Source organism: Chlorocebus sabaeus, chromosome 3, assembly GCF_047675955.1.
Source record: "Chlorocebus sabaeus isolate Y175 chromosome 3, mChlSab1.0.hap1, whole genome shotgun sequence".
NCBI lineage: Eukaryota > Metazoa > Chordata > Mammalia > Primates > Cercopithecidae > Chlorocebus > Chlorocebus sabaeus.
This window is the reverse complement of record NC_132906.1, coordinates 9,736,220-9,763,979: the sequence shown is the minus strand read 5'-3', so window position 1 is coordinate 9,763,979 and position 27,760 is coordinate 9,736,220. Positions and strand designations below refer to the sequence as shown.

At 46.5% G+C, this 27,760-nt stretch overlaps 1 protein-coding gene across 1 annotated transcript; it reads right to left on the bottom strand.

The window, feature by feature from the left end:
• Positions 1-364: 364 nt before the first annotated feature.
• Positions 365-25,238, bottom strand: ALOX5AP (arachidonate 5-lipoxygenase activating protein). Its single transcript, XM_007960061.3, has 5 exons — positions 25,100-25,238; positions 16,892-16,991; positions 12,887-12,957; positions 9,081-9,162; positions 365-847 (listed from the first exon to the last, which is right to left on the bottom strand). Exons 1-5 carry the CDS (start codon positions 25,167-25,169, stop codon positions 685-687), a joined length of 486 nt encoding a protein of 161 aa, XP_007958252.1. The 5' UTR covers positions 25,170-25,238; the 3' UTR covers positions 365-684.
• Between the last annotated feature and the right edge of the window lie 2,522 nt (positions 25,239-27,760).

Genomic DNA, 27,760 nt, shown 5'->3' with positions numbered 1-27,760 from the left:
CCATTCTCCTGCCTCAGCCTCCCTAGAAGCTGGGACTACAGGCGCCCGCCACCAAGCCTGGATAATTTTTTTGTTTTTTTAGTAGAGACAGGGTTTCACCATGTTCGCCAGGATGGTCTCGATCTCCTGACCTCATGATCTGCCCGCCTCGGCCTCCCAAAGTGCTGGGATTACAGGTGTGAGCCACCGCGCCCGGCCAGGATGTGTATTTTTAATATTATCATTTAAAGGAAAAATTTTTATTTTTATTTTTAATATTATCATTTAAAATATCATTTAATATTATCATTTGAGGAAAACAAACTAGTCGTTTGTTGGTATAGATATACATCCCCCGAAAGCCATTAACAAAACCCCTCAACTATTAGCTTAAAACACGTCTCTGCATTTTATTTTAAGAAAACATAAACCTGGTCACAAAACATCTTCAGAGAATAGGATAAGTGAGGAAACAAACAAAATGCATGGGAGTAGCAAATTTGGGGCCACGGTCATGTTCAAGGGGCGGAGCTGACATGAAATCATTTTGTTCCCGGAAAAGCAAGGTTAACTCAAGCTGTGAAGCCCAGATGGCCAATAGATTTACAGCCATCTAAAGAGGAGCAGAATCCTTTCAAGAGTTGAATTATGATGACTTGTAGGTATTGATTACATGAGAACACCAACCCCGTATTCAGCAGAGAGTTAGGGAATGAGAAGTAGAGGGGAAATGGTAGTGGTGACCGTCTTTATGTAGTTTTCGAAGTCACTTCCGAAAAAGAAGATGAGGTAATAGTTGAATATGCCAGCGACGGACATGAGGAACAGGAAGAGTATGATGCGTTTCCCAAATATGTAGCCAGGGGTGCTGGAAGAGAAGGAAAAAGAAAACTGTAGATGCAGTGCAAATGACACCAATTTCACACACACAAAAATGTTACCCCTTTTAGATACATGGGGTTTAAATTATAGCTCCCTGGACTCAACAATGTTCCATTTTCCCATTTACTTCATACGAAGGATGGAAGTGTCTCAGCTATTACTAGCCATTGAACTTATTTCAAACCCAAGCGAAGAGAGCCTAGACCTCAAAACCCATTACTGCGAGGGCTCTACTGTACCCGCCTCTCTGTGCTCTCATGATTTCCTTAACTCCAGAGCTCCTTGATGGCGTGAAGGTGGCAGGTTCTGTTGATCACTGGGCATCCTCACTGAGCATTAGGACCATTAAGAGCCTCTCTGCAGCTGCCCCTAAGGACAGACACGTGTGTAATGCAGGACTGTGTTAGAAGTGAAGTTTAAATGAGCTGATAAAACCGGTGGAATCTGAAAGGTGCTTCGGCATCTGAGGGCTCATTTTATTCTCCTGAGGCTGCCTGGAGTAATTCATGTTTACATTCATGAGAGCTGGGCACCCAGCAATGGGAGACAGGCCCTTGCATTTTTGAGTGGAGAGAGAGACTTGGTTTTTGTTGTTATTGCTGTTGTTTGTTTTTGAGATAGAGTCTCACTCTGTAGCCCAAGCTGGAGTGCAGTGGTGCAATCTCGGTTCACCGCAAGCTCCGCCTTCTAGGCTTAAGTGATTCTCATGCCTCAGCCTCCCAAGTAGCTGTAACTACTGGCACGTGCCACCACGCCCAGCTAACTTTTTGTATTTTAGTAGAGATGGAGTTTCGTCATGTTGGCCAGGCTGGTCTTGAACTTCTGAGCTCAAGCAATCCACCCACCTCCCAAAGTGCTGGGATTATAGGCGTAAGCCACCATGCCCAGCGGAGACATGTTTTAATACACTCTATCCTTCTCTCCAAGGCACTAAATCCTAAACTGCATCCACCAGTGAGATGTGACCTCCTAATGGCACGCAGAGGCCACCCTGCGTCTGCCCTCCCTCTGCAGAGCCCTCCTCTGACTGCCGCCATGTCTGGCCCATTGAGTGGTGCTAACAGGTTGGGAAAGTCCAAATGACTCAGGAGGTTGTTAGTAAAGATCCCGGGAAGGCGCCCTTAGACAGTCAGGACCGCACAACGAGATGAGCCAGCTCAGCCCAGCAGCTAACTTCATGCTGCCAAGTGCCGTTTCCTGCCATAATCAGAGAGAGCAGCATTTGATATCCACAGGTTTAATATTAGAAATCTTATCAATTTGAAAGGCACCCCATATGCTCATAATATAACTCATAATTTATCATTTATCTTTTTTTTTTTTTTTTTTTTTGAGACTGGGTCAAGCTCTATTGCCCAGGCTGGAGTGCAGTGGTACGATCTCAGCTCACTGCAACCTCTGCCTTCTGGGTTCAAGCGATTCTCCTGCCTCAGCCTCCTGAGTAGCTGGAATTACAGGCGCCTGCCACCATGCCCAGCTAATTTTTGTATTTTTGGTAGAAACGGGGTTTTACCATGTTGGACAGGCTGATCTTGAACTCCTGACCTCAGGTGATCTGCCTACCTCGGCCTTCCAAAGTGCTGGGATTACAGGCATGAGGCACTATGCCCAGCCAACTCATAATTTTTCTACAGCAGGAGTCTGAAATTCACTCAGCCATTACGTATCAAGCTACTTGCTACTTAAAGTATGGTCCATGGACCAGCAGCATCAGCCCCCACTAGAAGCTTGTCAGAAATGGGAAATCTCAGGTCCCTATGGAACCTAATGAATCAGCATCTGCATTTTAACAAGCTCCCTGTGGGACCCACTCACATGGGAAAAGCACTGCTAGCTGACACCAGCCCTGTTCCTTGGCCAGCTTCATTCTCTCCCTGTTTTCCTGTTCAGTTATGTTCGTGAGATAAGACATCTTTACTAGCTCCTTACGGGGGAAAATAAACATCCCAAAAGAGGGTGTTGTGGGCTGAATTAGGTCCCTTCCAAAATTCATATGTTGAATCCTTACCCTCAGTTCCTCAGAATGGGACTGTATTTGGAGACAGGGTGTTAGAGATAATTAAGGTAAAATGAACTCATATGGGGGGACCCTCCTCCAGTATGACTGGGGTCTTAAAAGAGGAGATTTGGCCACAGACATGCTCAGTGGGAAGACAACGTGAAGACACAGGGAGAAGTTGGCCCTGTTCAAGCCAAGAAGAGAGGCCGCAGGAGAAACGCCTCCTGCCCACACTTTGATCTTGGACTTCTAACCTCTAGGACTGTGAGAGAATAAATTCCGTGGCTTGAGCCCCCCGGGCTGCAGTACTTTGTTATGGCAGCCCCAGCAGATAGTACAAGCCCCCTGCTAGTACTGGTAAGGGAAGTGAAAATAAAATAAAGAAGTCCAAGTAAGGGATATTTTTTAGCCAGAGAATAGAAGGTTCAGATAAATTAAATTGTGAAAAGTCAAATATCATGGTGGCTCAGATTTATCACACGAATGAGGCCACCATATGCTCATTACAGAAACAAGAAAAAGTGATTTGCGAAGCTGTTTTACGCTCAAGATAAAACCGAAGTGAAAAATGACATGGCCGCGCCTCCTGATGAAATAGTGGTGTTCTTCAATTCAGGTAGGATTTTTCCAAGGTCTCAGGGCATGTGGTTCCCGCAGCATTAGGACTAGGGTGCTTTAACTCTTCCCAGGCCATGCACGGGGTGTGGAAGATAAAAGCTCAGCTTCCTGCTCCCTCGTCCGCAGGGCTCAGGGAATGTGACCCCAGGTCGGGCCCGTCATTAGCTGTACCTTTAAGTATCTCAGGTTTGGAGATGGGGCCACAGCTGTGGCAAGTGAGCATGGGGGCAGATGCTGAACCTGCCCCAGGCTCAGGCCAAGCTGCGGAGAATCTGAAATGCTGTGAGCAGGGAAGGAAGAGCTTGGGGGCCCAGACAGGGCACACCAGGGTCATTAGCCCTTGAACAAGCAAGATATCTCTTTCATGTTTCTTTTTTTTTTTTTATACCAACCACAGAAGACTCACTAATCTTTCATTGTTTCTAAAAGTTGGTACATAATTCTAAATGAGTGAGGAAGGTCAGAATTAAATTATTAAGCATCTGTTGGGACTTCCTTCAATTCTCACAGCCATCCTATGGGGGCGTATTGTGAACCTATTTTCCATCTAGGCAAACAGAGCAGAGAGCTTGCACGATTCGCCTCAGGTCCCACAGCCAGCAAGAGGCAACGTAGGTGTTCAGACCTGCCTGTGTGAGGCCAGAGTCCAGTGCTTTGCACTGCAGTGACTTCCTAAGGATGCCTTCAGACTTTGGAGACTAGGATTTGGCTATTAGTTTTGAAACAGCTGTGCCCTCCACAGGCAGCCTAAACCTACATGAAAACACAAAAGCATCCTGCTAAACAATTCCCATCTCAAAGGTGCTAACCACTCCTAGGATGAGGTGCCGTAGTGTGGGAGATGAGGGCACCCATGCAGCCAGAGCCCTAAGTTCCACCCAGGCGTCATGGGTGGCTCATGCCTATAATCCCAGCACTTTGGGAGGCCAAGGCTGGCAGATTGCTTGAGTTCAGGAGTTCGAGACCACCCCACCTCAGCTCTCTGTGGCCCCCCACCAGTCACCACCCCTCTCCCACTTCCCACCCCAGGTTCTCAATGTGTACAAAATACGAGGTAGGAACAGAAAACACGACAGTCCCTTCTTGTTTTACAATTCTGTTCTTTTCAGAACTTAGGGAAGTCTCACTTTAAGCCTGGTGACCTCTAAAGAAAATAAAAATTGTAAGCTCTGTGAGGACAAGATATTTCTCCTCTGCCCACCCACAAATATCCAATAAATCAGGACCTCCACAAATATTTCTGAAGTGAATGAATCATTTCTCAGAAAAGAGAACAGCCTTCAGCGATTCCCAAACTCCAGTGTGTCTAAGAATCACCTAAAGAATGTATTCTCTGAGAATGCAGAATCATCTGAGAATGCGAATGTTCAGGCTTCCTCTGGCAGAGACTCTGATTCATAAGTCTGGGATGGGGCCCAGGAATCTGTATCTTTCATAAGCACCACAGATGATTCTAATACTGTTGTTTGGCGGGTTTCGCTTTTAGAAACAGCAGCCTTGCTATCCATCTATGCTCCCTGGCCTTCCAAAAGAAGAATGTTTCCCCTCAAACTCTGGTGAAGTATCACCGTACTCCACATTTGGAGGCCCACAGACTCTAGAACATTGATGCTGAGGAGGAGAAATGACAGCGAGGAATCAGTCTTCCTGCGTTTTGAGAACTAGGTCTATGATTATTTTGGTGAATTGAGTATTTTTGGTCTTGCAATGTGCCCCTGGCTCTAGGAGACACCTTGGGTCTCCCTGGGGACAAAGGCTCTGTTATGTCCACTGTTATTCCTTCAGCAACTGACCTGGTACCTGGCACAAAGCAGGGAGCAAATATCTACTGAATGAATGTTGAGTGAATGAGGAGTGAGTGAGCAACTAAGGAAAAGGAGGAGTAGGGTAACCTGAGTTCACTCGCCTCAAGAGTTGGCAGTCATTGCCCACCCACCATTGAGCTGAGAACTTCAAATTGCCAAGAGGATCAGTGGGAGCCCCGACTGAGGACAGGACTCTGAGGGATAGGAAGAGGGAGCAACCTAGTGTCCGCTGGGGAAGGCAGGTGATAAAAGGCCAAGAGTCAGTTGCCAGTTGGTGCCAGGTGCCATTGAGTTTGGGCCCAGGTGATAGCTTAAATGAATGAAGAAAAAACCAAGATTCAGGCTGGGCATCATGGGTGGCTCATGCCTATAATCCCAGCACTTTGGGAGGCCGAGGCTGGCAGATTGCTTGAGTTCAGCAGTTCAAGACCAGCCTGGCCAACATGGCCAAACCCTATCTCTACTGAAAATACAAAAAATTAGCTGGATGTGGTGGTGCACACCTGTAGTCTCAGCTACTCAAGAGGTTGAGGTACAAGAATCACTTGAACCTGGGAAGAGGTGGAGGTTGCAGTGAGCCAAGATCAGGCCACTGTAATCCAGTTTGGGCAACAGAGCAAGACTCTGTGTAAGGTGAGATGAGGTGAGGTGGGGTGAGGTGAGATGAGGTGAGGTGAGATGAGGTGAGGTGAGATGAGATGAGGTGAGATGAGGTGGGGTGAGGTGAGATGAGGTGAGGTGAGGTGAGGTGGGGTGAGGTGAGATGAGGTGAGGTGAGATGAGGTGAGGTGAGATGAGGTGAGGTGAGGTGAGATGAGGTGAGGTGAGATGAGGTGAGGTGAGATGAGGTGGGGTGAGGTGAGATGAGGTGGGGTGAGGTGAGATGAGGTGAGGTGAGGTGAGGTGAGGTGGGGTGGGGTGGGGTGAGGTGAGGTGAGGTGGGGTGGGGTGGGGTGAGGTGAGGTGAGGTGAGGTGAAGGGAGAGGGAGGGAGGGGAGGGAAGTGAAGGGAGTGAAGGGTGAGGTGAAGTGAAAAGAGAGGGAAGGGAGGGAAGGGAAGGGGAAAAGAGAAGAGAAAAAAGAAAACAAAGAAAAGAAACGAAACGAACTGGATTAAGTTAACTGCTGGGTAGTAACTGCTACAGGTGAACTAAACAGGATAGAGGAAGGGGTCAGAGAGTAAGATGAAGGGCTGAAAATAGGAGCCAGAAACTTCTTGAGGGCATTAAAAAGGGAACTACAAAATCCTCGCAGGGCAGCCTGAAGCCTGAAGGAAGAAGCTCAGACTGGTGCATACATTATGCAATGTCTTCCCTGCCCACTGGACCAAGGATGACACTGAACTTCCGAAGTGAACAGGGCTGAAGCAACTTCTGGAAAGGGGCAAAGGACCATCTGGGGTCCAAGAGAGAAATTCCAGGGGAAGAATCTCATCAAGCAATTCCTCCTCGGTTGGTGAGGTCAAGAACTAAAGCAGGTCCCAAGGGCATTAGGTGTCTGCAGATTCCAAGTGTGACATAGCCCAGGAACAGAAGGGGGACCTGGGGAGGAGGTGGGCCTAACTGAAGAAGCTCTCAACAAGTAGCTTCTAGAAGGCAGGATTGAAAATCTCCTTGCATTTAACCATAGAGCCCCTCTGGCTTGCATCTATATCAGGCCGTATTTTGGTCTAGATTAGGCTTAGACATTTCTTCTAGTATCTATTACTTCTACTGATGACAACTACTCAGAGCGGTTGTGTTAAGCAGTATCTGTGTTAAGAAGGACTCTGAGGTCAGTTTTGGTCTCTGCAAGAAAGAGCACCATGATTCATCAGTAAAGTCTACCACACCCACAGGGGAGGAGAAGGGAATCTTGAACCCATGCACACAGTGGGTTACGGGGCTGGCGGGATCTTCTTATCATCTAAAGCGGGAGACCAGGGAGGGACATAAGAAGTCAGGCCATTCATATTTCAATGAGGTATGAAGAAATCTACTATTTTAAAGATTTCTTGTAAACCAATCTTCTATTGTTTATTTTTGCCACCTCTGTTCGTTCCCTAATAGGAATCAGTTAGTAAAACCTTTAAAGTTAAAAGGACATGTGGGTAGGTGGACAAATTTTGTCATGCTCTGCAGATTGTCTCGGAATTAAAGCAGCTGTAGGATCTTAAGCAAGTGGTGACAGATGAAGAGAGGAGCAGTGACTGAGCCACATCCCTGGGACTCTGCGAGGGGTAAGATAGGGCTGCCTAGGGAGCCAGGCAAAAGAGAAGACCCTCTTATTTCATTGCTAGACATTCCACCCCCACTCTTAACAACGTAATCACATGGGAAAAGGCATGATAGAGGTTTTCCAGGGCAAAAGGGAATAAAGAATATCATTTAGGGCAGTGTTGATAAGAATAGGAGAGATAATGGAATTGTGGTTTTAGAGGATAAATAAGAATGCTACTAGAAAGGAATGAAGAAAGAGATGGCACAGGGAAGGATCTGCCGAAAGAACAGTCATTCTTTTTCCAGCTGCAGCCCGGCTCGTGGTCTAACCCTGTCAAGTCCTTGAGCTTCACAGGCTCTCAGGTTTTCCAGATATAGCGCTTTCACCTGCTGACCTCCCCAGGCTGTCACTGCCTTTATCACTACTGAAGGATGCTATCTAATCATAGAGCCCATTAGCCACTAGAAAGGGGTGCTATTGTAAAAGACAGAGTGGCTGTGAACATAGAAAAGGAAGGAAAATGGTGTGGAAGGCTGGGGTCGGCACCTGGGGCAGCAGCCTCGCAGAACGCGTTCCTGGCACCTGGACCCCTACTAGTGCATTAGGAATTGCAGTCTCTAAGGAACTGATGGCATACTCTAACTCCAAAATTTCTTCTGTAAGTATCAGCATTTATTTTACTAAAATCTAGATTTCCTAATCCAGGTGTCAGGAAGGTACTGTGCTGCTTTGGGGTTTCTGTCTGGCAACATCTATAAACAATGCAATGGTGATGCTAGTCAGTTTCACAGTCTCATGTCTGCATCTTTTTTTTTTTTTTTTTTGATGGGGTTTTGCTTTTGTTGCTCAGGCTGGAGTGCAGTGGTGCAATCTTGGCTCACTGCAACCTCTACCTCCTGGGTTCAAGTGATTCTCCTGCCTCAGCCTACAGAGTAGCTGGGATTACAGGCGCCCACCACTATGCCTGGCTAATTTTTTGTATATTTGTTAGTAGAGACGGGGGTTTCACCATGTTGACCAGGCTGGTCTCGAACTCACGACCTCAGGTGATCCATCCACCTCAGCCTCCCAAAGTGCTGGGATTATAGGTGTGAGCCGCCGCACCTGGCCGTCATGTCTGCCTCTTATTTTCCCAACGTTCTTTCTGCTGGCCCCTGGAAGATCTGTTCCTCAGGACAACTTATCACAAGGTGCAAGCGTTCGTTCTCATTTCTCTAGACAAATAGTCAAATGTTTCACTCCCAAGAGACCTGGGAACCCAGACATAAAAAGTCATTCCAGCGCCAGACTCTGCAAGGCGGGAGTGCACGGTGTGGGACTGCGAGGCACGTGCAGCAAACAGCACTGAAGCACCCTTTGAAAGTCAACACCATACAGAGGAATTGCTTAATGAGAAAACTGGGTAAGTCCCCTCAGCTGTATTTTCAGTCTTCGAAGCTCAGGGAGAGAAGGATCAGAGGTCCTAGTCAGCCCTCCCCCTCCCACCCAAGGGGATGCTACAAAGCCATGAATCTAGTAAAATATTGTTTTGAATTATCACTCTTCCTGCTCGAAAATCAGGAATCACTCCACAGTTCTTTAGTAGTCCCCGTTACCTACCTCTGCGTTCTCTCTCCTAGGTAACCGACGAAGTACTTTTGCCTCACCAACAAGTACATCAGTCCAGCAAAGGCAGCAGGAACTAAGTGGAGAAATGAAAACACCTGTGTCAGTTTCGTAGCCACCAAAAACATGCCGTTAGCCCAATTTTAGCATAGTCATTAGGCAATCAACATTGGTCACAAAATCTAGCAGAGGACATGCGCACTTCAGAAAAAAAGCCCAAGGGCTAGAGGAAACCCGAGAACCTTCCTAATACTGATAATAATGACCTTATGCTGGCATCATGGCATTGTTTACAACAAACTTGTCCAACCCGCAGCCTGTGGGTCACACATGGTCCAGGATGGCTTTGAATACAGCCCAACACAAATTCATAAACTTCCTTAGAAACATTATGAGATTTTTTTTTTTTTTTGCGATTTTTTTTTCCTTTAGCTCATCAGCTACCAATAGGGTTAGTGTATTTTATGTGTGGCCCAAGACAACTCTTCTTCCAGTGTGGCTCAGAGAGCCCAAAAGATTGGACACCCCTGGTTTACAAGGTATTTGCATAGCCATCATCTAACGTGAGTCCTTTCAACATAACTAGTACCCACATTTCTATTTCCAGATGCGGAAACGTGGGTTCAGGTGGTCCACCAGGCTTGCATAAGGCTGTCAGCTGGTAAAAGGGGGCAGAGGGTAGGGCTTAAACCCTGAACCCAGCTCTGAAACTGGTTCTCTTAAAAGTACACCCTTCACCCCTGAGCCTCCCAGCAGCACAATGTTTTAATCTTTCCTGAACCAACAGTTACCGTTTAGAAAAGATCTCTAGGGAAGGAGATTCCCTTTGCATTCTAGCCTTTGGGGAAACTGCCTGGAGCAGCACCCCAATAACTCTGTGAAGTCCTGAAGGCTTAGCGCTGGGAGTTAACTCAGCTGGAACTCATGTTATCTGGAGCCACAGATATAAAAGCCGTTTACAAACTGCTGCCATTGAGGGAATCCTTTTCACCTGCCGCAGTGCTCCTGGCGTTTGAGGAACTTGAGTCTCCAATCCTCCCAGCTCGCTGGTAAGGAGTGTGTTACTGTCACCGTCTGACAGATGAGGAAATTTAGGCTCAGGCCACAAGAGCCATGAGGACATTTGTCTTTTTTCTAGACCATCTGTGAGCCTGGCATAGTGCCTGGCACGTAGGGGTTTTCAAAATAATATTTGTCCAATGAATGAAAATAAGTCAGGCCAGTGAAGGGGTGGCATTCGAAACCAGGTCTTTCTGATTACAAAACTTTATCACCACCACCCGCATTATCAATAACAACATTTATCGCGCTTCAGTTGTTAGGCGGAATCATATGAAATGCTGTTTTTGTAGGTCATAAATAGTCAGATATTGGCGGTTTTACACGGCTCAATCTGGTATATGCCAAGCACTGTGTCAGGAGTTTTATACATATTATTTCACTCACCATAGGCATGCTACTAGCTAGACCATGGGCCTGTTTTACAATAAGGAAACTGAGGCTTGGAAAAGCTGAGTAACAGCCTGGAGTCACACACCAGCAATGAGAGTCCTGGGATTTGCCTCCAATCAGCCACTCCCCAAAACCCATTTCTTTCCACAATTCCTCCTGCCTTCCAAAATACTACTGTTATCTGGTAGATAAAAAAAAATCAAAGCAAAAGAGAAACTGTGAGTTTCGGCTTTCATTCTTATTTATTTATTTAGAGACGGAGTTTCACTCTTGTTGCCCAGGCTAAAGTGCAATGGTGCTATCTTGGCTCACCACAACCTCCGCCTCCCAGGTTTAAGTGATTCTCCTGCCTCAGCCTCCCGAGTAGCTGGGATTACAGGCATGCACCACCACACCCAGCTAATTTTGTATTTTTAGTAGAGACAGGGTTTCACCATGTTGGGCAGGCTGGTCTTGAATTCCCGACCTCAAGTGACCCACCTGCCTCGGCCTCCCAAAGTGCTGGGATTACAGGCGTGAGCCACTGTGCCTGGCCCATGCTATTCTCTAAAAATCGCAAAACTGTCACCATCACGATTTGCCTTGGGCAAAGTTTTTCCTATGTTGTACCATCTGAATGATTCTGCTCTAACTTACTGGTCCATTTTTCTTTCAATGGGAACCCAATTGAACATGAGCTATCAGAGATTATGGGTGGAAAATGACCGTACTCAAACCCCTGTGCAAGGAAGGTGAGTGCCTCCTGCAGGGAAGTGGGCTGCCGGCACCAGGAGGGTATAAATCCAGGCTCTAAAATTCTGATGTTCGTGCAAGCCATTTGTTCTTCTGGGACTTGAGCTTCTGCTCTATGAAGTGAGGGATTTGCACTAGAATTATCTTTGGGTTTCCTTTCTGCTCAAAAAAATTCTACAATCTATTTATTCATAGGAAATCATGATTATCAACCAAGGTTTGCTGATGATTTTGTCTGCTGGCAATGACAAAGCTTGTTTTGACAGGAAATGCATATTTCCAGGGCTACGAAACACCTTCAGACTCCCATTGTATTTATCTGGCTACAGCAAGTCCGCATTCATCTAGATCAAGCCTCATCTAAGACATAAAAAGAACCATAACTCCTAGTAAGAGCATAGTTTGACTTGATTTTTTGAGTAATGCGAGACATATTTCCTATTTAACTCAGGATAGAAAATCGGAAATAAATGGTGAGCTTACCGACAGCCGTCTCAGCACAGAAGGAGTGCCACGTGGTGTCCCTTAAGTGGTTTCTGCTGCCACCTCACCTCTGCTCTCTATCACTGAACTTAGTTCTTTTCCCGCATAGTGCTTCCCACCCTTGTCGTTTCTTCATTCACTGACTTCTGTGGTCCATCTTGCCAGCTGGCCTGTGCTTCACCGCCATCTCTTTTATTTATCACTGTATATCTAGGCTCAGGGCTTGGCACAGAGTAGCTCTTCAATATATATTTATTATGTAAATGAATAAAGTAAGAAGATCTTCGTGAAAATCCAGAATTTTAAGCCAAAAGACCCAGGCACTCATTCTGCCTGTGTTATTCACCAGCTGAGTAGCTGTAAGCAAGTTACTTCATCTCTGAATCAAAGTATCCTGAAAGGTACTAAGGGAGATAAGATCCACTCTATCTACTTTATAGAGCGGGGAGACAAAAATAAGTCTTACATAGTTCATCATGGGACTCAGTGTGGCCTTTCTGCCTGTGCCCTCCAGGGCCACAGAAGCTGGCCAGTTCATGCCGATCGGCTACCAGGCACAGTGCCAGGCATGGCCCCGAAAGGGGACCGAAAGTATGACTGATTCCCACTCAATGTTAAATCAACTCTGGAAGTTGATCTGTATTTCCACCTTGCTCAAGTCAAGCCTGTGGGCTGCTGCTCACCTGGGAAGGCCAGGGATGTGGTATCCAGCCCGTGGCTCAGTGGAAACATGCCTGAAGGAGGGCCACCATACTGGAAGCTTATCAGCAGAAGAGCCCAGTTACAGCCGCCCCAGAATAGATCCCTCAGGCACTCTCATTTATAATGCCCTTGTATCTGAACTAACACTGCTTAAGGATTCTGAGTCACATTTAGCCTTAAACCACCCTTGTCAGCACAGCAGCTCTCAACCAGCCACCAGGGAGCAAGCATTAGCAATGCATTATCACACGCGCTCTGCACGGGCGCAGAGCATGCCGGAAACACAGCCTCCCGAGGGCTCTCACCTCTCCAGGGCTTCCCAGATGGGAGCCAGAGGTCAGGCAAAGTCCTTTCAACAAAAAGCCTGCCCTTTGAACCTCCTTGAGATGCACTTTATAGAAGGAGAATGAACAAAGGGAAGTCTGAGTTACCTTGGCTGCAGAGTAGCCCCGCAGACCAGAGCACAGCGAGGAAAGTGGGGTACGCATCTACACAGTTCTGGCTGCAGAATCAATAAACAAGGAGAAAAACAATCAGATACCAAGTTACTGCAATATGGTCTGAAAATTACCTGAAAGTTGACATTAATAATCGTCATCATGTATGAAACATAAATCCCATTCATAATTCCACTTACATCTACCCAATAAGATGGGGCAACCAGCTGCCACCTGGGAAACAAACAATGGTATAAAGCAAACACATGTTCATAATCCATTAACTCTGTTCCTATGGTGATGCATAAGGCAGACTTGGTTTCTTGATATATTCCTTTGGCAGGGTTCCTGTTCCTGGCAGTGCACCTGTGCTTCTTGGAATTGAAGAGTGAGCAATGCAGACAGAGGATGTGGCCACACTGGCGTGGGGGTGGTGGGGGAGAAGAGCCCAACTAAGGAAACTTTTCTATCAGATCCACAAATCAGCCCAGGTCGGCAAGTCAGGCTGAGCAAAGAAAGGTGATCTTCAAGCGTTAAAGATACCACGGTCAATTCAAAAAAGCTGGTGCTCAGAAAGTTAGCTTACTGAGAGGGCAATCACTGTGTGCCGGACACAGTCCTCACTCCCTGGAGAGTTCTCACTCTACCATGGATGTTTTACACCCATCCTCTCTTTTTCACTCACCATATTCCTGTAAGTTCACATGATGATTCTATGAGTTTCCTGTTGCTGCTGTAACAAGTGGCCACAAACTGAGTGACTTAAAATAATATGCCTTATAATCCCAGCACTTTGGGAGGCCAAGGCAGGCAGATCACAAGGTCAGGAGTTCAAGACAAGCCTAGACAACATGGCAAAACCCTGTCTCTACTAAAAATACAAAAATTAGCTGGGCATGGGGGCATGTGCCTGTAATCCCAGCTACTCAGGAGGCTGAAGCAGGAGAATCACTTGAACATGGGAGGTCGATGTTGCAGTGAGCCAAGATTGTGCCACTGTACTCCAGCCTGGGCAACAGAGGGTGATTCTGTCTTTCAAAAAAATTAATTAATTAGAATTAAAATATACACATGAGCAGAGTCCAGATCCAATTCCTTTTAGCTCTCAAACCCTGACTCAGCTCTGCCCTCGTGGGAGATGGGTGAAGGCACAGCCCATTAATTAAGGCCAAGTCTGAGCCGATGAGCCACACTGCCTGGGATATCTGTTCAGCAGCTGCCCCAGAATCTTGAGCTATCTCTATCAGTCAGCAGTTGTGTTTTATGCTAAAAATACATGCATCTGTCTTTTTAATCCACCAGTATCATTTGTCCTTCATGCTATTTTTCCTTGATAGCCATGGTCACTAAACATTTATGATCTCACACCCCATCAACCAAAAGTTTTGAGCATGCAACCTTATAACAAGTATATTTGCATATAAACTGTATACACATACTACTGTCCGTGTATATGTTAAAAATGAGTAAAGCTTCATTTCTTCCTGCAGCCTCATGGGTCATCTTGCAACCCTTTTCAGTGTTCTTGGATGCCCCTGGAGAAGCTGCTCCTGGGACGACTTTCTCCTAGAATAACACACAGCCCTATTCCCAGTGGTTTCCTGACACAGGCAAACAGACCAGCTGCCTCTGGCTTTTGCCAGCATGTAGCTGCCTGCTGCATTGATCTTTGGCCCTTTTTACAACCCAGACAGGCACACAGATACACTGCTGGCCCAGGGAGGAAGTGGTCTTTGTAACAGAACCTCAGCAGTATCCAGACAATTTTTATCTTACGGAAAACTCGCCACCCTGCCTGCTTAGTTCCTACCTTTCCATGACTGGCTGTCCCCTCCCTCATCCTTCACCTTCCCTCTCATGGCGGTTGAGTGTACAGACCCGTGGGTTTTGAGGGCTGGGCTAAAGCACCCACACAGTGGGGATGCCCGAGCGGCAATAAGCACCTTCCACTCTCCTCTTACACTTTTCATCTCTGGAGCCCCACAACGACTGTGGAACTTCCAAATGACACAGCACAACCACCAACCAAAGGGCACTTCTGCAATCTGGAGGCTGGCAACCAGTGAGGCCAGGTCTGAGTACCATGGCTTCTTAGAAACAGAGCTGTTCACTCCTGGGGGGACATGGCAGAAACTACACAGCCTGGCCTGCTCCATTTCTTCTTCATTGCCAGCCAAATGGAAACCTAACTTCTAACCACATACAGTGAAATCGCGCCATAACTTCTCCAAACTGGTTGAGCTGAGGAGTCCATAGGAACACAATGTGACCCGTGAGAATGCAGTCACCTGGCAGAAGTTTCTCTTTCCAAACTGATATAGCATAGTAGGAATGCTTTCTTTGGATTTTGTCTGGGGAGAAGTTTTGACCTTGCCTCATCAGAGACACTTTCTTTGCACCTCTTGCCTGTGGATGTGTCCGAGGTGGGACTCTAGTAATTTTCTCTGCAGATGGTGCAAAGAGGCTGACAGCAACCGACACAACTTCTGTACTCTCCTCCAAATGGTTTTAAAATGTCTTAAATCACACCTTTAAACATCTTAAGTTGATTCTGAGAATTAATACATGGAAGGCCTAGATGTTAAAATAGAAACCTTTCTATAATCAGTTTAGCAAAGGATTTCCTTGAGCTTGGACTGCTGGAATAGCCCTGGACAGAAGTGCTTGGGAGAAGGGAGTGGAGCCCAGAGCAGGCGGGAGCATGCAGAGAGAGGGAGATCTAGGTGGCCCGCTGCAGCGACACTGTGAGTGTTCAGGAACTGTCCAAAAGGAAAATGCCCAAAGAGGGCAAGGGGCCAGGTGATCAGACTGTGACTACCGTACTAATGTGTTCAAGAGTGGCCCAGCAATTTCCGAGCGGAGGGAGGGAGCTGAGGAGACGCTCCCTCCAATTCCCGCTTGCCTACACCTCACTGAAACAATTAAAAATACCTAGATGAGGAGGACTGAAGAGAAAGTATATCGGTGAGTGTGATGTAGGCCTGTTCAGTTGAGATCCCTTGAAGCCAGTTTAATTCACGGGAAACCAGTGGTACCCCTGAAGGGGACCCTCCCTCCCATGGTGCCAGCAGTGAGCCCAGGGACTCCAGCCCTGTGGTGAGAATCTTTATACTGCGTTTGCACCATTCTTAGCATTCTGAATGCATTTTTCTTGGGTGACCATGACTCCCCCTTTGGAAGGATCTCTGGGGACATCAAAGTTGCTCGTGGGCTGGAACTGAAGGCCCGCTCCTCCCTTAGCTCCCTAGCATGAGGCCTTCCTCCGTGACAGGCCCCTAGTCCGTAGTCCGTAGTCCATAGTCCCCAACACACCTACCGCTGGCTGAGCCTTGAAATACACTCTACATAAAGGAGAGAGGAGGATTTGAATAACATTCATTTGGATTTGCATCCTGAATAGATTCCACCCATCTTTAGGAGCTGCTCGGGTGTTTTCAAACAGCCTTTTTATTCAAAGAAAAGAATGAGAGAGGGGGAAAGCACCTGCGTAACGTCCCCATTCTTTTTGTTCTTATTCTAGTTGCTCAAGGAGCCCCGGTGTTAGAAAATGCACTGGTGTCACCTCCAGACTTCCACCTGCAGGAGAGCGAGGGGCAGGTGAGTTGAAGGCTGTCACCAGCGTGTCCTGCCTGTGGCTTCTGAAGGCGACTGGTGAGTCATGGCTGGTGTTCACAGTAACACCCCTGGTCTAACCCCACAGGAAATAGGTCAACTTCCCTAATCAAATGACTCTCTCTGATCTTTCTGAAGCTGCAGAGATCACACCTCACTCCGCCAACGCGCCCCATATCCCCACTCCCTTTCTTTTGACACTGGCACTCACTAAGATGATGAAGGGTGTCCACAAAGCCTCTCTGGTGAAATCCAACCTTCCTTAGCTCCCTGGCGCTCAGAAAGTTGGCTCAGACAGACCTGTGGTATTAAAGGTGTCATCATTCCTAGAAGGAGGCCCCCCTGCGCTTGCCCCCACCTATTAGCAACATCAGGGTTTAAACTCACTTGGCAGTGTAGACTCGCTCAAAGGCAAGTGTTCCCGTCCTCTGGAAGCTCCTCCCATTCTGGGTCCTGCTTTCGTGCTCCACCTTATGGGCAAAGAATCCTGCCAACAAAAACGGTTTGCACTTGGTTCATTGTGGGCATGTTCTGCAGCCTGTTACTTCCTTGTTTTACTAGAATGTTAAATGCCTCCTTGACTTGACCTCCAAACAGCCCTAAATGTCCTCCATCAACTGTCATTTAGCAGAAATGTACTCAGCAGCTGCTCTCTACTGAACGCTGTGTTTGGTGTTGGAAACGCAGTGGTGAGCAAGGCACGGCCCCCACTTTCCAGGATCTTACAGCCTAAAGGAATAGACAAACAAGGAAAGCAGGTGTTCCACACAGCAGAGCGAGTCATGCCAAGATAAGATTGAGTACACGGTGCTTTCAGGGTCAAAGGAGGCAACTTAATTCCATGTTGGGTCACAGAAGGATTCCTGGAGGGAATGACACCTAAGATAAAATGTGAAGAACAAGTAGAAATTAGCCAAGCAGAGGGAGGGAGAGGGGCCACTCTACGTTAGGAGAACGGAATATGCGAAGGTATGGGGGAAAGAACTGTTTTGGTTCAGAATGTCCAGCCAAGGAGGGGGAATGGAGGGCGCTGGGGAGAAAGTGGGATTTGGTAGAACCACAGACAAGGCCAAACAGGGAGGTGATGAATTGTTCTTTCAATGACATGTGTCTATGACCACTTGCCATGTGCCAGACATTTAGCTTGCATCCAAGAGCAAAACAAAGAGCCTTGGTTTGAGAAACTGATGCTCTGGTGAGGGCAGCAGAGGAGGAAACAGATCATCCATAGTAAGCAAAATACATAAATTGAAATGATACGTTGTGCTGAGCTATGGGCGAAAGAAGAGCGTGGTAAGGGGCCGTTTGATGCATGCAAGAGGGTGGGGGCGTGAGCCCCAATGACAAAGTAATAACTGAGCCAGGGCTTCAAGAAGATGACCATTGAGATTTGCACCTGGGCCTAGCAGGGTGACTGTGACCTTGCTGAGAGCCGTGTGAAGAAATTCAGAACTTAGTTCTGTCTAAGAACAACAAGGAATTACTGACAGGTTTAAGCAGAGGAATGTAGTCATCAGAAAGCCACCCTGCGTTTAGTGTGGCCGGCACTTAGCAGAATCAGATCCAGGAATGGGGGATAAGATGAGAGTTGACTGGGGTGGTGGCGGTGGGGGTGTCAGAGACGCCAAGGAGACACAGTCTGGAGGGTTTGACTATAGATTGGATGATGGAGGGGTGAAGGTCTCTCTCCCCTCTCTCCTTTTCTATTTTATTCCTTTACTCCTTTTTCAAGAGTGAAAAGGGGGATATATGTGATTGTCAGGGATCCGACCACAGGGTTCCTTTTCATCAATTTCATATTATCCTCCTCAAAAAGACATTAAAAGGGTGCTTTATTATGTATAGGAATAAAAGCCTTTCATGTTGTTCTTTTTGATACAAATAACACTCCTTCTGTAGGAATGTGCCCACTTTAAGTGTATCTGTAGGGTCTCTTGCATAAAGGAAGGGCCCACCTCATCGCAGGCAATGTGATGGGCACTTGCCGTGTATTCTGTCCCTGAGTTTTGCACCCACTCTTTGCAGTGGGTAGTACTGTTCCCACTCTGTAGGTAAGAACCCTGCGACCTTCCAGAGTCACCCCGCCGCCGGGGAGCAGTGCAGCCGGGACTTCAAACTCTGCGGGTCACATGGGGATGTGTTTCTCCTCTTGCTGTCACCGTGAAGCTCCCCGCAGGATTTCGTCAGTTCCACAGGGTTTTTTTTTAAAGAGACAGAATCTCACTCTCTTGACCAGGCTGGAGTGCAGTGGCGTGATCTCGGCTCACTGCAACCTCCGCCTCCAGGGTTCAAGAGATTCTTCTGCCTCAGCCTCCCCAGTAGCTAGGACTGCAGGCATGCGTCATTCACACCCAGCTAATTTTTGTATTTTTAGTAGAGACGGGGTTTCACCGTATTGGCCAGGCTGGTCTCAATCTCCTGACCTTGTGATCCACCCGCCTTGGCCTCCCAAAGTGCTGGGATTACAGGCGTGAGCCACCGGGCCCAGCCAGTTCCACAGGGTTTAATACACCTGTCCATTCCAAAGATCTGTTTTTGCCAGAGTATGACAGAAGATCCTAATTGTTTTCTTTCCAGAACCCAAGATGGTGTTCCCTGCCTCTGAACACATAAACAGGGCTAGTATAATCAGCCTTCTGTATCTGCAGGTTCTGCATTCCTGGAGTCAACCAACCACTGACCAAAAATATTAAACCAAACCAAACAAAACAAAACAAAAACATTTTGTCTGTACTGAAAATGTATAGATTTTTTTCTTGTTACTACTTTTTAACAATACAGTATAACAACGGTTTACATAAAATTTACATTCTATCAGGTATTATAAGTAATCCAGGCCACACACAGTGGCTCATACCTGTATTCCCAGCACTTTGGGAGGCCGAGGCAGGTAGATCACCTGAGGTCAGCAGTTCGAGACCAGCCAGGCCAACATGGTGACACCCCGTCTCTACTAAAAATAAAAAACTTAGCCAGTTGTTGGGGGAGTTGGGGAGGGGGGAGCTGTAATCCCAGCTACTTGGGACGCTGAGGCAGGAGAATCGCTTGAACCCAGGAGGTGGAGGTTGCAGTGAACTGAGATTGTACCATTGCACTCCAGCCTGGGCGACGAGAGTGAAACTCCATCTCAAAAAAAAAAAAAAAAAAAAAAAAAAGACAAAACAAGTAATCTAGAGATTATCTAGAGATTACTTAAAGTATATGGAGGATGTGTGTAGGTTAAATGCAAATACTATGCCATTTTATATCAGGGACTTGAGCATCTATGAATTTTGGCATCCAAGGGCGGTCCTGAAACCAATCCTCCAGGGATACGGAGGGATGACTGTATTAAAAGTCAGAGGTTATTTCTGCAACCAGCAGCACGACACGCTGTAGTTCTCTGCATCTGCCTCTTTTCTTTCCCTCCTTGCTCAGAGAACCGAGCCCCTTCCTTTTCTCTAAGGCTGTGACCTCTACCTGCGATCTTGACCCTGTCCATACCACTGACTTCAAGTCTGTATTTCATTGCTCCTTCTCCCACTTCCAGAATCTTTAATATCATCTTCTCTCCTTTTCTTTATCCTGGAAACACCCACAGATCTTCCCTACCCTTTAAACAAAACAAAAACAAACCTGCCTCGGTCCAACATTCCACTAGGGTTTACCTCTCCTTCCTTCTAAGCTAAACTTGGAAAAGTTGGCTGCCTTTGTCTACTCCTCACCGCCCCCTCACTCCCCAACCTCTTGTAATCCTGCAGCATGCTACAGAAACAATGCATGCAAAGACCAGAAACACACTCTCTCTCGCAGTAAGCCAGAACCAGTGTGAGAGAGACAAAGACACAGATAGAGAGATAGCTGCAAACCCTTGTGAGGCATCTGCTGTACGTGGGCACGGCTGGCTACTTTATATCATCTTGTGCAAGACCTTTAGCAACCACATGTGGAGGTTATCAATCACTCCACTGCTCAGTGAAGGAAACTGAGGGCCAGAGAAGTTAAATAAGTTTCTCAACAAACATAAAGAGATCTTGAGATTTTAGTTAACCACAGAGTTCATATGACTCAGCAGTGACACATAGTTCTCGAAAAAGTAACTCATACGTAGATTATTCTAACAGAGTTGGAGCCCATATCTCAGGAACAGCTTCCCTGTACAGAAGACACCTATCTGCATAGGTGTTCTTAGAACACAGGAAGAGGAGAGGTGACCCAATGGCAAGGGACTCCAGAAACGATAGACTGAAGAGGGGGATGTGACAGCTGACACTGTAAACACAGAAAGAGCAGGCACAGTCTAAGTGATTTTAGGGAACAGCACCAGGACTGCTGGATAAAAGGCACAGGGCTGCAGATTTCAGCTCAACATAAGAAAGAACTTCTTGAACAGTGAGTGCTTGAATGAATGAATTGGAGGCAATATGCATGGAGCAAGTGTCTACTCTCTAAAGTCAGATGATTAGGTTTTAATCCCAGCTTCACGACTCCTGACCTTGGGACATTCAACCAATGGTCCAAATTCTCCATGATTCACTTTGCTTATCTGTAAAACAGGAATAAATCATGTAGTATGTATTTTTAGGCTGGGCTCATGCCTGTAATCCTAGCACTTTGGGAGGCCGAGGCAGGAGGATCACTTGAGGTCAGGAGTTCGAGGCCAACCAGGCCAACATGGTGAAACCCTGTCTCTACTAAAAATACAAAAATTAGCCGGACGTGGTGGCACATGCCTGTAGTCCCAGCTACTCAGGAGGCTGAGACATAAGAATCACTTGAACCTGGGAGGCGGAGGTTGCAGTCAGCTGAGATTGCACTACTGCACTCCAGCCTGGGCGACAGAGTGAAACTCAATAATAATAATAATAATATATATTTCTTTATTCACTTGCATACACTTATAAAGACCTGTCTTTGTGCCAGGCAGTGTCCTGGGTGCAGGGGACTAAAGCAGGGAACAAAGCAGGTACAGTGAAGGAAAGGTCAGCCTACAGTGACCCCTCCAGTCTCTGCAAAGGCAGTTGCGTGAGTGGGTGAGTGCGAGGATTAAATGGTGCAAAGATTACATGAGATAATACTAAGCACCGCAGGAAGCACCATTCTTCACACAACGCAAGCTTTCAATCCATGGAACAATTGGAAAGGCAAGCTTGGAAGGTGGTGAGTTTTCTGAACACTGCAGTGTTCAGGAAGAAGCAGCTGTGGGGGTTACTATAAGGAAGATTCCTGCTTTGGGGGAACTTCATGAGTCTATGATTCAGTTTCTAGAGCCTATCAAACCCCAGGTTGGATGGCAAAGTCTTCCAATATGGTGCTTGTGAGGTTTCTTGTGAGTGTGTGTATGTGTTGGGGTAGAAATAGTAACAGCAGCTCCATTTCCCTCCTTAGCACTATGCTCACAAATCCTTATGACTGCAGGGCCATAATGTCGCCAACACTTGGAGGAGGCTGCCTCTCTTGGGGGAAAGAGGACACTGCTAATGCCTGCCAGCTCCCCCTACAACCAGAGCAGATGCGGAACAGCCTCCTGCAGGAGGACATCCTTCCTCTGCCATCACTACGTGTCGCTCAGGGGCACTGAGCCCCTCCCCTCAGCTCACATTTCTTCCCAATCACTTTCTCCAAATACAGTATGTGCTTCCCAGGTTTGCATCACGTCCAAGCTGCTGGTACCTTGGCTGGAGAAGCTGGAGGCTCTCTGCCTGCTACTCATAAGAAATGCATCTATGTAATTAAAACTTGCCCTAAGCCCCAAATTGGGGAGACAGATTTTAGCCCAACTCCTGTCTCCTTGCTGGCCAGCCATGCAATGAAGCCTTTCTTCTCTCAAAAGCCAGTGCCATAGTACTGGCCAATGAGCCCATTTGCTGCATTCTCTGGGAAACCAAGTTTTGATACTTCTGGTCCAGGTTTCTTAGAACAATGTATTTGAAACTCGTTCTGTTTTTCCAAATCTGCATTGTGCTGGATCAAGCTGGAAAGGGTTACAAGTTTGAAGATCTTGATGACTAAACAATGTTTGAAAGGCAGAGGGGGACATTGCACCAGGTGGGCCGGCTCTGCCCAATCACAGAAAATCAGGCTCTCAAAGTACAGAGACAGTGCAGAGCCCAGTGCAGTCAGGGGTGCATGTGGAACTGTGCCTCACCGTCTTAGGACACAGACTGGGTGCAGTGCCTGGTAACACCATGGAAATCTTTCTTTAACTAACAGGAAGTGTTCACAATGGCATTTTAGGGTATGAGGAAGAAGAAAGGCAGGGTTTTTGCATATTTTTTTTTGAATTCTGTAAGGTAGGTCTATGGTTGCAACATTGAGGTGAATTAGAATTGCAAAAAGAGGCTTGGACATACATCTGGATCTTTGGGATTACCTAAAAACTCACGGTTAAAAACAAATAGTCGTGTTACCTCCCAAGTTATTGAATGTTTTGCCACCCTCATTGAGAGGTATGTGAGGGGCTCTTCTGTGGTTTCATCGGGACCACAGAAATTCCCTTACTGAGCACAGGCAGGAGAACTGTGCAAAGTCACTCTGACCACACATTGCCTCAGCTGGCTCCCAAGGGGTAGCTGTGACAATGGAGGGACAGAGGCAGTGACGTGCAGGCCATCACGCTCCAGCGCAAAAAATTAGCTCCCTGCTGGTCCGTGCTGGTATCTCCTCAACCAGGAAGCCCCCAGCACACTCATCACTTCCAGGAACTCTGTTAGTGAGGCCACTGTGGCCTGTGGTCTCTAAAAAGTCTAGATCTCCAGACTGTGGCTGTCAGGACTCAGACATTTGGCCATCTTTAATCTTACCTCCACCTCCCACTTCTCCCACAGAAGAAGACCTAATCCTATCTGTCAAAAAGAATTCGAAATCTCACACCCACCTCAATCTGAACAGGATTTGCTAAACCATGATGGCAAAGCCCAGGATAAAGCCCTGGGCAGAGCAGGGCCACTTCCCTAGTGCACCTCCATTAGGAGAGGTGAGGAGAACCTGTCCTTGAAATGGAGAGCGCTGAAGCTTCCCCCAGCTCAGCTCTGAATCGAGAGGGAGCCGGACAGGGTGAACTCAAACTTCGTAGCAGAGTTCAGCCCTAACTGCACAGACAGGGGGCACAAGGTCTGCTGTCCACCGATGCCCCTCAGTTTTATTGATGGGTGTCAGGGAAGAGGTGAATAAGTGAATACTAGAGCTGAATAAGTGCTGGCCACCTGCCCACCCGTACAGCTACCTTCGCAGAGACTGCAGGCGTGGCCTCAGGCTGACCTGTCTATCACTGGAGCTGTTTTGTTCCCTGCTCTATTCCCCCATACCCAGAATACTATCTGGCCCAGAGCAGGATCTCTGTACATGTATGCAGGTTGAATAAAGGAATCCTTGCCAATTTACAGGGCCAAGGGAGCCCCGTGTGAAACCGTAATGGCCAAGGAAATGGTGGCCTAAATAAGCCATTTGTTCCCTCTCTGAGCCACAACTTCGTTGTATGTAATTTAGTATAAAAATGTTTGGGTCAGAGAACCACAGAGTATAGTTCTTATAGAAAACATACTTGGAGTGTACGAAGCTGGGCCTTTCTGCCCTGGAGGCTGAGGGGGAGGCTTGCTCTGTGCCCAGGAGGCTACATCACCATCATCTGTCCACACTCAAGATGGGGGAAAATAGAATATCCCAAAGTGATTCAATACTCAAAGTTCCAAAACGTGACAGCGTGTCAATGTTCAGTAATCACCACGAAGCTACAGCAGCTGCCCTTAGTAATTACTCTTTTTTTCTCTATCTTAATAAATATAAAACACAAAGGCACTGGAGATACTTACGAAAGTGGTCTGAGGCAGTCCTAACTCAGAACTTTAGGGAGACAGCTCTACACAGCCATTCCTTTTCCAGATCTAGGTATCCTGCTTGTTTTTTTTTTTTTGTTTGTTTTGTTTTTGTTTTTTTTAACTAATAGCAGCATAATGGAAATGCAAATACCGAGCAGGACAATTTTCCTCTCTCTCTCTCTCTCTCTTTCCAAAGTATACAATGCATATGAAAAATGCTTCTAAAATTATACATGCTAGAGAAAAAAAAGGTGTCACCAAAAAAAAAACCATGTTTCTTCAGAAGAACAAAATAAAAAAGTAATATAGAGGAAAAATAATAAGATGATTTTTCCTACACACCTACCAAAATCACTCTTTTTAGACTGCAGATGACTGGGAACTTCAATTGCACTGCAGAAGTTAGAAAAGCCCCGTGTCCGCGTAAATGTGTATATCATGTTCCCTTTCTAGTCTTCTTACCTTCCACCTTTGCCTGGCTACATTAATCAATAGCTAAAATGCTGATCATAGACACTTCAGTGAGGGTTTTAGCAAAAGCTTTCAAGTTGCAGCCCTGGCTCTAAAAATGGGACCAGTCATCACCATGAAAGTGAAAGACTAAGAGGAGGAAAACGCCAAATTTACACAGAAATACACACAACCCTATACATTCAAATAAAAAAAAGCAAATAAAGATAAGGTAAAAGTGTGTGTGCGTGCACACACACAGACACAATAGTTTAAGCCTGACTTCCAAACACCCATCAAAGAAAAAATCTCCCCTTCTGTCCTTCCCTGAGTAAAATGTTTTCCTTACCGTTCTGGATCACGCTGATGAGGGTGACAATGGCCAGCAGGACAACATTGCCTACAGTTTCTTGATCCATGTTTGCTTCAGGCTCTCCGGAGAGGACTGCTCTGGCTCCGGCCGCACAACCTGCCCTGTACAGGAAGGGGAAGTGAGAGCTTGCACTCTTTCATCATTAGAATTTCTGAAGATCCCCAGCACAATGACACAGTGTCTCCTTCTTCCTTTTTTTTTTTTTTTTTTTTAAACTAGCCACCAAAATGCCCTGGCTGTGGTTCAGTGTGACCTACCAGGAGAAGCAGGGCTTGGCAGAGGAGCAGACAAAGCCAGCACACTCTCCTACACTTCCTTGTCATGGGAAACTTCCCTGGGAGTCTCCAGAACGAATCCTGGATCCAAGACTATGACCAGCATGAGCCCAGCACAGGCACCAGAGAATCTGGAAGCTGCCATCATCTCTGACTTCAGCAAAGAGAAAGAAGGGAAAGAAAACCCAAAACTTTCAGGTCAGACAGAGTGGTAAAAGCCTGTAACCCCAGCACTTTGGGTGGCTGAGCTGGGAAGATCGCTTGAGCCCAGGACTTTGAGGCTTCTGTCAGCCAATGACTATGCCACTGCACTCCAGCCTGGGCAACAGAGAAAGATTCTGTCTCACATACACACACACACGTAAAATGAAACTTTAAAACCATTTATAGAACACCAAAAGATCTGTGCCCCAAGTACTGTCCTTCTTTTTTTGAATTCCAAGAAAAAAAGTGAACACTTAACACACAGTAGGGCCCTCAGTAGCAGCCCCATAAGGTCTGAATGAAGGAAGGAATCAATGGCAGTGGGGAGGGACAGCTGATATCTCCATTTATTCAGAGAAAAGTAATAAAAGGAATTAATGAATTAAACCAAAGAATTAAAACCAAACCAAATAATTGGCAAAAGGCAAAATAGAGTTACAGATGATCCCTAAGGGAAGTTTCCAAAAGATTGTTAAATACTGCAACTGGCTTTTCTGAGGCAATTGCAGAAACACCTTCCTGGAAATTCTTTTCAACTTAGTAAGAGTGGAGTGGCTGTGCTTTCTGAGAAGGTGTGAGAGTGGACCTGCCGGGTGGGTGAGGTGGCCGTCTGGTATTCTGCAGCTCAGCTCAGTGTGAATGGCAATCCCTCCGAGGTTACATGGCAAATGCAAAACATCTGCAATCTTTGTACCAGACTCAGCTATTTGGCATTGGTTAAGAGGTGCTTTTATCAAAACTTCACTTTGAAAGGGAACATGGACCACCGTAACTGGTGGCAGCAGGAAGGGCTGCATCTCGGCTTGGAAGAGGTCAGTGTAGGGGAAGATATTGCTCCCTCAGACATACAGTGCCAGAGGCCAGCTTGAGTGCCCTTGGTTCAGCTGAGAGAGAAAGGCTGGTGCAGGCAGTGTGCAGAGTTGCATGCGGGGAAGCCAGCAGCCAGGGCAGTCGGGCTGGTCATGACACACTTGGGTACTCCCTGAGTACCTAGGGCACTTTGTAGAGTGTAGACATTATATTAGCCAAGGCTCTCCGGAGAAACCGAACCAATAAATGAATAAACCTCCATATACACATACACACACACATATCTCCATATGTGTATATATATAGATTTTTATATATGGAGATTTATATATGGAGATATATATATATATATATATATATATATATATATATATGGAGACAATGAGGTACAGTTCCACATGCACCCGTGACTGGGTTGGGCTCTACACTCTCTCTATACTTGGAGAACCTGATTTTCTGTGATTGGGCAGAGCCGACCCACTTGGTGATCCACCCTCCTCTGCCTTTCAAACATTGTTTAGTCATTTATATATATATATATGATTTATAATAGAAATTGGTTCACATGCTCATGGCGACCATGAAGTTTCATGGTTTGCCATCGGCAAGCAGGAGACTCGGAATAGCTGCTGGTGAAGATGAGTCTGCATTCAAAGGCCTAATCATCAAGGAGGTCAATGGTGCAAGACCCAGTCTGAATCCAAAAGCTGGAGAACCAGGGGTTCCAGTGTCCAAGGGCAGGAGAAGATGGATGGCCCAGCTCAAGAAGAAGAGGGAATTTGCCCTTCTGCCCACTTTTTGTTCTATTCAGGCCCTCAGTGGATTGATGACACCCACCACGTTGGTGAGGGTGGGAATTCTTTACCCAGTCCACTGATTCCAGCGCTGATCTCTTTCAGAAACACCCTCACCAACACACCCGGAAAAAACATTTTACCAGCTATCTAGGCATTTTTTAGCTCAATCAATTTGACATAAAATTAACTACCACAGAGTTATTACAAGATTGGTTAGGGCTTAGCACTTGCAAGATTTGTATATTCACCTTAGTGAGATCCAGTTCATACCTGCAGTTTGGTAAGTTTCAGGGGATGTTTGGGTTTTGGTAGCCAAGGAGTTTGAACCCCATAGAGTTAGTCCTTCTAACATTTACCACATCCTAGTGACAATGCATCAGAAGTGAAGGCCATTTCTTTTATAAAGTATTCCAGTTGCAAGCATTAGAAACTTAGCTCAAACTAGTTTAGGCAAAAAGGAGAATTTATTCACTCAAAGAGTCTAAAAATCTGACAACCGAAGTTGAAAAGAGTAGAGACGTGGTTAGGCCTTGGAGCTAGAGAGCTTTCTC